Source organism: Maylandia zebra, linkage group LG13 (genome assembly GCF_041146795.1).
Source record: "Maylandia zebra isolate NMK-2024a linkage group LG13, Mzebra_GT3a, whole genome shotgun sequence".
NCBI lineage: Eukaryota > Metazoa > Chordata > Actinopteri > Cichliformes > Cichlidae > Maylandia > Maylandia zebra.
In genome coordinates this window covers 19,794,256-19,804,117 of record NC_135179.1, presented here as the reverse complement: position 1 = coordinate 19,804,117, position 9,862 = coordinate 19,794,256, and the positions used below count along the sequence as shown (strand labels likewise).

The following is a 9,862-nucleotide window of genomic DNA, read 5'->3' as shown; positions in this document are numbered from 1 at the left end:
AAATTTTTATCACAAATTATCTGACAGAATAAAAAACAAAACAAAAGACAATACTATTAAAATCTGTTTCTATGATTAACTGGCCACAGCTGAAGGAACACCACACCACACAATAGAGGCCACAAGAATTGAATGAAAAAGGGAAGCATGTGGTGTGCCAAATGATAAAAGGCCATGGGGATATAAAATATTTGATCTGTCACAACAAAAGCCATCAGGCAATTTTAAGAGGAAACATGCTGACATTCGTCTACATTAAGACCCCAAGTCTTTCCTTGCAGGGCAGGACAGGACAGTGATTCATGAATGGCAAGTGCAGGAAGAGGCAACATCCACAATTCACACAGGATGCTTTAGGAAAAACAAGCCTACTGTAAATGGATGACTGGCAGTAATGAGACTTAAAGCATGAGTGGAATGCTTTCTAGATTATGTTTAAGGTGCCACTAAAATCTCTAAAATATATGTCCTGGAAAAATAAAAAATATCTTTTATTGCATTTGGAGAGTAATAAATTGGAGAAGAGATTATTTAATACTGTTGAGTCATATCTGAAAAAGGCTTTAATCTCAAGAGGATTTTGAACTAGTTAAACCAATAACGATGTGAAGATAAGACGATACAGCTTTTTTTACCCTACTGGAAAAAATAAAAAGCTTTCCTGTAAACTCAATGCTGGTAGTAAATCTGTCAAAGACCCTTTTACTAGTACTGTTTGAGTAGTTCTGAACTTACCTGTGCTGCAGGAAATTGATCTGAAAGTTCATACGGCTCCTCTGGAATCCACTGCCTTTGCTCCAAAGACCAGAGTATCTACTCAAAAGATTAGAGATAAGACAGAATCACCCTGCATCTTAACTTTGAAATAATTTCAAATGTCCACGTACCCATTCAAATGAGAGGATCCAGCAGCCACGAGCTATACCCAGCAAAATATTGAGAGTCCGCCTGTGTTCCCCAGACACCACATGAGTTGTGCTTTCACAAACACGGTCAACAATTAAAAAACCACCGAGTGCTTTCACCACTTGAACCACTGTGTTCTGCTTCCTACAAGAGACGAATAATAAGAATTAGATGCCTTCTTTTACCAACTTGTTAATTAACACAATAAAATTAAAGAATATGAAGCTGGTGGTATTCAAAGAAGCACATGCCTACTTACTCAGTAGGCATGCTTGTCATGACGAGTGTTCTCAGTGCCTGCAAGAAACATGAACCCACAAAGCTTACAAGAATGAACAAATCTGTGTTCACATAAATGACAACCACACACTGCCAGTAAATGTTTGAAATGTCTGTGTTCATTGGTTTCACACCTCTTGTATTTTTCTTGGCTACTTATAATCCTTAGTGTTACAGGAACAGCCATCACATTTTTGGCAATCAAGCATAAGTGGAGTAGATACAGCGTTTTGATTAAAAATGAATATTTGGATTCATTTGTTTCTTGGCTTGTGTTTAATAGGGACACAAATCAGAGAGGAAGAGAGAAATCTGTGAACAGCAATCTTCACTTTAAAGTAGCCAAGCAGCAGCTACACAAAGAGACCAGGAAACTGAAACTGCGCATTATATCTCTTTTGTGTGTAAATATTGTAATTTGATTTTTGTTGAATGATGCAGCACTGAACAAGTAAAAGAGTTTTTCTTTCAGTGGCAATGCACTTTTTTTTACAAACCAGCTGAATGTTTTGTAGCATTGATGCAAAAACATCAAGGCCATGGAAAGATGAAAAACACTTTCAGAGACGCTGACTACTGTAACAACAGTAAATGTACAGCCTGGTGGATGTGGTCTATTTAACCACATGCCTGGCACTAATACAGAAAAATATCAGCAGCACAAACACCTAACCACAAACAGGACCACCAGACCTTTCCTGCCACACACTGATGTCAGCCCCCACCAAGCTGGAAGTCAGGGGTTAAGGTCTGCTGAGAACAGTAGAGCCAAAACCGTCCACGAGCTGACACCATGCTGGTCAAAAAACACATTATCACCAAGAAGGCCCCTTGGGAAGGCAGTCAGTAGTTGTGTCACTATTTTGATATTGCAATTTATTTTATAGACATTAAATGACTGGGGGAAAAAAGTTGATGAAACAAGCTCATTTTAAATTCTTTCAAGCCAAGTCAAACAACTGAAAGTATGTGCAGATACTCTGAAAGTAGCCTTAAAGAAACTCTATCTTATGCAGTGGTCATGTTCTGGCACAAGTAAAGGGCAATGAGAATGAATTAGCCTCTGACAAAGAGCTGGTGTGAACCAGCAAAGCGGCAGAGCACAAACACTTGCAGCACAAATGAAGGAAATTCTTCTCAGTATGACTAGATCTCCTTGATGGCAACTATTCAGCACAAAGTTAAAATGAAGCAGTTCAGACAATCACGGAGAGATCAACTGGATCCACTGAGAGCCAACAACAATAAAACAGCCAGGTTATTACTTGCTGCAACACAGAATAATTTACATGAACATTAGTGAGGTTTACATAATATTTCTTGAGCATGTTAGAGAGTTGTTTAACCTATAATAAACTAGGAAAACGATAGGGATGATATACCAGCAACTTTGATAGGTACATCTGTTTAAACTGAGCAACAGAGTGGGGAAGAAAGATGATGAAGTGGCACTATTGTTGGTGCCAGAAGAGGGTTTACAGAGAAGGGTCGCAGAACGTGGAAATTCTCTGAGTAGGGATGTGAATTGATAAGAAGTCAGTGATTCCGTGTAATGTGCCATGTTACAAAGCTAAAACTGGTTTCCTGAACAAAATGAGTTCACTGTGCTCAAATGGCCAACACTTTCACCTGATCTCAACCCAATAGAGGACCTTTGGGATGTAGCGAAACGCAAGATTCACAACATGAATGTGTAGCTGATAAATGTGGTCAATTATGTGATGCTATCATGTCAACATGGACCAAAATCTCTGAGCAATGTTTCTAGCATCTTGCTGTTTTTCTGTGCAGTGAAGAAATAAAGCAAAAACCAAAAGCAGATCCAACCCAGTATTAGCAAGGTGTACCTAACAAAGAGACCAGTAAGTGTACATCCACAGCTTTAGTGCCTTAGACATAAAATCACAAAGTAAACTGACAATGCCAAAATATGATCTTTTAAAGAACTGCATCTTTGTGAGATATCTGAGAACACGCAAAGGTAGGAAGTGTAAGACAAAAGAAGAGCAAAGGTCCCATTAATATCTGAGTTGTATTTAATAAGTATAAGCTGACGACATGTCCAGAACTTTAAAATTATGTTACAAATTTGCAGTTTTAACCTAAAGCTGTGTAATATGAGTTTTAACTTTTATATAAGCACTTTTAAAGATAAGACAAGAAATTATCTCTGATGACTGTATTTCCCAGGACTATAGGGAGATTAATCCATCATCACAATCTTTACAAAACCAAAACAACAATTACAACCTCTTTGTAATCAAGCTATAATAAAGTTAACTAATAAAAGATCCTCCGGGGATATGACATCATTTTCATCTACAGCTTGTTGAGGTTACGAGTGTAACGAAAACACAACCCAGGTGCATTTCACAAGCAAGGAAGTTGTATGGTACCATCACAGAGGCAAAACACAGGAAACCCTAAGGAGCCGACAGTACCGTCAGTAGCGTCAAACGCCTACAGCCATGGAAGTGTATGACCTTACGGAGGAAATACTTATTAGGAAGTTACACACACAAGCGATGTTTGGTTTACTTCCTAAACTTCCTATATTACAGACAAACATGGGGAAAATAATCTTTTTGTTCTCTTACACCATGTTCCCTTTTATCTATCTATGTGACGAAGGAAGATAAACAATGGGCTGTACAAAGCCCACACTGGCTGTAAGCTGGAAGTAACCACAGCCACTAAACTAAAGAAAGAAAAGTAATATCAATGTGTGTCTGAAAGGGTTAATATAGGCAATTTAGCTGGCAACAAAGCACAACAAAGAAAGCAACTATATAAATAAGAAAATAAGAGATTTATAATTAAAACTGCAAACTCCCATACACGAGCAATATCTTTAATGACTCAGTAAACCTCCCACTGGTGGCATTATACTTGTAACATCCTGTTTTTTGCAATTGCTTTCCAATTTTCCCACAACACAGTAGGAAATGTACCGTAAACACGCATTGTTCAGTGCAAAAATAATGTCTTTCAATTAAGGCATGGAGACTAAACTGTCAAACTGAAGAGTTGAATTCAATTACACATTTAGAACAGATGTGAAGTCTTCTTACCTTTGTTTTGTTAACCATTTTCTGTAGAGTCAAGCTGACTTGCTTATTGTAATTTCCTTCAGCTTCAATTAGGCTCTCTGCAAAACCAGCTGCAACTGTACATTCATTTCCTCTACCTACATTGGAAAACAAGACAATTTAAAACTGTGTGTGTGTGGTGGTGGGGTGGTTTTACACGAGCTATCACACAACAGGTGCTGTTTTGTATGTGTGTGCATTCATGTCTGCGCATTTGTGCACAGAAACATTAAATGAAAGCTGCAACTTTACACTACTTACTACCACATGACACTGTGCATTTTGATTTCTCTATAATTTTAACTGATCAGGCTGCCCAGGATTACAACGTGCTTACTTCATTTAGTTCCTGGACAGTAAATAAAGCACTTAAATTTAAATGATCTGTTGATCCATACTTAGTTTCTCCAGGTTTATACTTATCCTGTTGAGGATCTTAGGAGTCAGACCTCAGCATTCATTGGGAAATATGGAAACGGAGCCAATAATCTAACTTGCAACTCGCAAAATGAAACCAGAGAAAACCCACAGTGACATAGGAAGATCACTTTTATGTGCAACTTAAATCTAATTTAACTATGTGCTATATATAAATAAGATATTAGGCCTTTAAAAGTTAAACACACCTACAGATTATTATGAGAGAGCTTTCATAAAGGCCTCATTTGTTTATTAATGTTATCTTGTAAGAACCATGCATTACAAAAATGTTTAGACTGGCTGAAATAATTATACTGCAAGCCATGTGAAGCCACACACAAACCCAGGGATTACAGACAACAGTATAAACATCTGTGAAGATTCCCGCCATGTTATCAATATGATTTGTTCAGTTCATAATGAAGTGATTAGAGCAGACCAGGCCTTAGTCCTGGGTTCATTTTTAACCCAAACCCCCGAAAAGCTGAGACACTGTAAAATGTAAATAAAAACACAATGTCATGATCTACAAGTCTCATAAAGCCACATTTTATTCACAGTAGAACAGAGAAATCATCTCAAATCTTTAAATTGAGAAATTTTACCATTACATTTTTGTTTTTCTTTTAAAGTTCATTTTGAATTGTATACCAGCAACATGTCTCATAAAAGCTAGGTCCATGTATTCCACTGTGTTGCATCCTCTCTTGGTTTAATATGAGTCTATAAACATCTGGGAACTGAGGAGACCAGCTGCTGGACTTTTGAGAGATGAATGTTGTCCCATACTTGTCTGACATAGAATTCTAGCTCCTTAACAGTCCTTGATCTTCTTTCCAGATTTTGTATTTCACAAGTCAGTTCAGCACCCAGACTTTGTAAAGCCACTGTGTTGTAATAGATTGAGTATGCAGTTTGGCATCATCTTGCTGAAATAAAAAAACCTTTCCCTCACAAACATGTTTGTTGTGTGGGAACAGATTTTCCTCTGAAACTTATCTATATCCACACACCTTTCCAGATGTGCAAACTGCCAATTCCATAAGCATTAATGCACCCTTAGACTATCAGAGATGCAGTCTTTTAAAGTGAGTGCTGACAAGCCAGATTGCCCCGTTCCTCTTTAGGCCAGAGGATGTGACATCCATGTTTCCCAAAGAAATTTAAAATGTTTATTCATCAAACCACAGAATAATTTTCCACTTTAAATGAGTCCTGAATCATGTTCAGATAAGACCTTTTTGCAGCACTGAGCTTTAATCTGCATTTGTGGATGGCATGGCAACCTGTGTTCAAAGACAATGATTTCTAGAAGTGTTCCTGAGCCCATGCAGTCATTTCCTTGTTAGAACCATGCCAGTTTTAATGCAGGGCTGCCTGAGGGCCTAAAAATCACAGGCATGCAGTATCGATTTTTAGCCCTAATTTCTCCAGTAACTGGAGAAAAAGATATTCATAGTATAGCATAGTCTCCAAAACTTCAATATTCTGAAATTGGTCCACAAGTTTTAGTAGTTTTTTTTATGCAGATTGGTGACTCTCTGCCTAAGATGTTTTGTATAAAAGTTACAGACCTGTTGCCAACAAACCTTATCAGTTTAGTAGTATTTCTCTAGCAGTTTCTTTTCAAACCTCTTGTCCATTTGATGCTATTTGAAACGTGTTGCTGCATTCAAAATCCAAATGAGCTCATATCTTTCATGAAATGCAAAATGTCTAAGTTTATGTCTAAGATCATTTTATGAGACTGGCAAATCATTTTTTCGTTTTTATTTAATTCTTACATAGCATCTGAACTTTTTTTTTTTTAAAAGAACTGGGGTTGTATTATTACACTTTCTAAATTCTGGCAGCCATACTACTCACTTTCCACAATCTGAGAAGGAACATTGAAATCAGAGTTTTTCTGCAGCTCTGGCACAGCTTTAAACTCGGGCAACATCGTTTGTTGGCCTGAAGTTGATGCACTTCTTCTTTCTGTTGTTTCACTTGTAGCTTTATCGATGGTTGTAAATGTTGAGGTACTTTGTCTTCGCTTTTTCCCCGTTGGCTTTTTATTAACGCTTGGACTATCCAACATAGGCAAAGATTCTTCCCCTTGATGAGTTTGGGTCTCAATGCTAGTTTCAGACTGCTGATCAAAATGTTTACCAGTGTCACTTTCTTCCAGTTTCCTCTTTTTTTGACCCTTCGGTCCAAAGATTTCACTTCTTTGTTTTCTATTCGTTGGGAGAGTATCCAAGTTAAAAGGTATTTTAATATCGCTTGCCACCGGTAGATTAAGTGACCGATGTCTTTGTTTTCTCTGGCTATGTTTAGCTGAAGAGAAATAGTCCTCAAACATGTCATCACCTCTGTCAGCCGTACCGGGGGTGCCACATTTGTGTTCACTGGATGAAGTGAAAGATCGTACCAATGCTGAAAATGACTGTTGAGCCCGTTTGGGTTTTTTCTGTCCTGAAGCAGCACCACCTTGTACAGGTGATGAGAGGCAGCTAGAGGATTCCAGAGTGTCAGGAAAAATATGGGATTTGGTCTCTGCTATAACGTTTACTTTTGTGTTTTTTTCTTTTCTTTTCTCAGATTTATTAGGTGTTAATTTAGGTGACTTTATCTGTGATTGGGTTCCTTCTTTCTGATCGTTCTTACTGTTGTCAGACTTCCTGTCCTGACAAGGACTTTGTAAAAAATCTATTGATTTGTCTTTATCCATTTCTTTTTTTCTAACCAAGGTCCTCCGTGACTTTTTTTGCTTATTTCCTTCTTCATGCTCAGGGTCAGGGCAGGCAGGCACACTTATGACCTGTTCAGCCACATGATGGTTGGGTGAGAGGCAGTCTTTCCTGTGGGACAGCTCAAGATGTTCATGGTCTCTGACATCTGTGTGTGTTCTCCCCTCTTCCTTATCAGGTGAGTAACCAAGTTCAGGAACAGAAGCACTGGAATCATCGTCTGACTGGTCATCTATGTAGGAGAAAGAATAACAGTACACTTTACACAGAAACAAAAATGTTAAGGTGTAATAGTAATAGTAATAATAATAATAATAATAATAATAATAAATCAATTGTTTCATACTTATTTTAACCACCTTCTGTCCATTGTTTTGCTCTGCAGTGTGGCTGATTACTAATAATTCTCGCCCTTATACAAATACCGGTATGTAAATACAAAATATACGGGCAGCTGTTTGCCTTTCACACATCCAGATTGAACACTACACCCCCACAGTAATTGCCCGGAGTGGTAAAACTAAATAACAGGTGGTGAAGAGAACTGTATATATATAACAAAATAAAAACACCAGGATATCTTCTTAGGAGAGGACACTACAAAGCAACACTGTACTGCAGTCACCATAAATCTATCCAAAGGCTCTTGATTACCCTCTTGATTACAGTGTCTTTTTCTTTGTGTGTGTTCTGTTCTTGGCAATCCAAGACAGTCAATAAAGATGTCCCTAAGGGAACAGTGAAATTTAATTCTATTCGCTGTACACAGAAACTCAACACTGTATTGGTGAATTTAATGTAAGATGTACCATTTTGTTTGCCAACTGCAGCACTATACAACAGGTTCTCTCTTACAGGTTGTTTCTGAAATCCCTTCAGACATTTCCTGTTTAATTTTAAATGAATACATTTCACTAAAACATGTACTATTGATGTTTCCAATCCTACTGATGCACTAAATGGGCATCTAATGGATACAGTCTGGCATTATAAATAGGAATCTGGCTTGAGAGCTCTTACTGTTACGAGGGAAACAATGCTGGTCTTGTATTTGAGAAAACAAAAAGAAAAACTGGCTGAAAAAGAAAAAAGAAAATAAACCATCCTGTCTAAATTCGATTACAGACCCCTTTCCTTTCTTAGCAATATACAAGCTTACTTTCTGTGTTAGGAAAGATAAATATCACACTACCATTGCCTGTAGATCGATATATCAATAACAGCACCCAGTTTTCTTACATATTAATTTGAGGACACTCGGTGAGCTCCCAAGAGAAGGCTTCAATCTGGTGGGTGAGGGAGATTCAGCCATTTGTGAAGCTGAAAGGCAGTGACATTTTCATGAGTTGGCTTCCTTTCAAAGATCCTGAAGTGTTTTAAGTCTGTCAGTCCATCAGGCTGTTCACCTGCTGCTGCACTTACCTGTGGGCGAAAGGTTTTCTCGTTTATCCTTCATGTCTTTCAAACGCTGAGCCATATATTCTGACCTTTTAAAAGCAGGGCTATAAACTATTCCATTCTCCTCGTCAATAATGATGGGTGACACGTCTGTAACTGTGAAGAAAAGAAAGTATGAAATGGCAGACAAAAAAAAAATAAAAATAATCCACTGCTGTTATAGCCTTTTACCTATTGGTTCTTTTGGAGCAAAGTCTTTCATCATCTTATCTAATTTCTTCCTCATGCGCCTGTCATTTTCAGGTGTCCTCTCTGGAGAATCTTTTGGCTGCATGCAACGATGCTACGTGAAGCAAACAAACAGAATACATTTTTGAATAGTTTTAGATGAAAATCACTGATTTTAACACACAGATTACAGTAAACACACAGGTGAACGATCAACATAAACAGGACACACAGACAGGTGATAAGAGCAACAATTAATTTATTTTTCATTAATTTTCAGTGACTTCTTGCTCAAAGGGAATCAGCAAAATAGCACAAACAGCATAACCGAACCACTCCACTCCCTGACTGGCAGGTTTTTCTTGGCTCACAATTGTCTTTGGGGATTAAATGCATAATAACAGCTGGTACACATATTTAAAATAAAGAGTGTGTTACCTTGAAACAATCAGACTTAATTTAGTGACTTCTCTGTATTTATACATCAGGATAAATAGAAATGAGAATATTCACACTTATTTATTCACACTAGTGATCCCAAATAAACACACTGCTTATTTACAGCTTACAATAAGATAAACATAATCATCGAGGTGCATCTCACTCACTTTCTTGTTCTTCAGCACAGGATTGCTTTCATCATTTAACGCTGGATATAACTTCTCATCCACACGGACGCCATCATCATAACATCTGAAGATCATTTCACAAAAAATTTGAAAAGGCACACAACACCTTAAAAAGGCTTCATGACAGCACAATAATAACAAAAAAAACAAAAACAAAACAAACAAAAACATGATGGACCCT

At 37.6% G+C, this 9,862-nt stretch overlaps 1 protein-coding gene across 2 annotated transcripts in view; it reads right to left on the bottom strand.

The window, feature by feature from the left end:
* mcph1 (microcephalin 1) overlaps positions 1-9,862 on the bottom strand; it is a 38,359-nt gene that overhangs the window by 23,017 nt on the left and 5,480 nt on the right. For both annotated transcript variants that reach the window (XM_076891720.1, XM_004555928.3), the window contains exons 5-13: positions 9,661-9,745; positions 9,056-9,167; positions 8,849-8,980; positions 8,666-8,746; positions 6,561-7,658; positions 4,257-4,372; positions 1,166-1,203; positions 888-1,050; positions 736-813 (exon numbers count right to left, since the gene is read on the bottom strand). In XM_076891720.1, the coding sequence (XP_076747835.1) occupies positions 736-813; positions 888-1,050; positions 1,166-1,203; positions 4,257-4,372; positions 6,561-7,658; positions 8,666-8,746; positions 8,849-8,980; positions 9,056-9,167; positions 9,661-9,745 (1,903 nt within the window). The remainder of the gene's footprint in view (positions 1-735; positions 814-887; positions 1,051-1,165; positions 1,204-4,256; positions 4,373-6,560; positions 7,659-8,665; positions 8,747-8,848; positions 8,981-9,055; positions 9,168-9,660; positions 9,746-9,862) is intronic.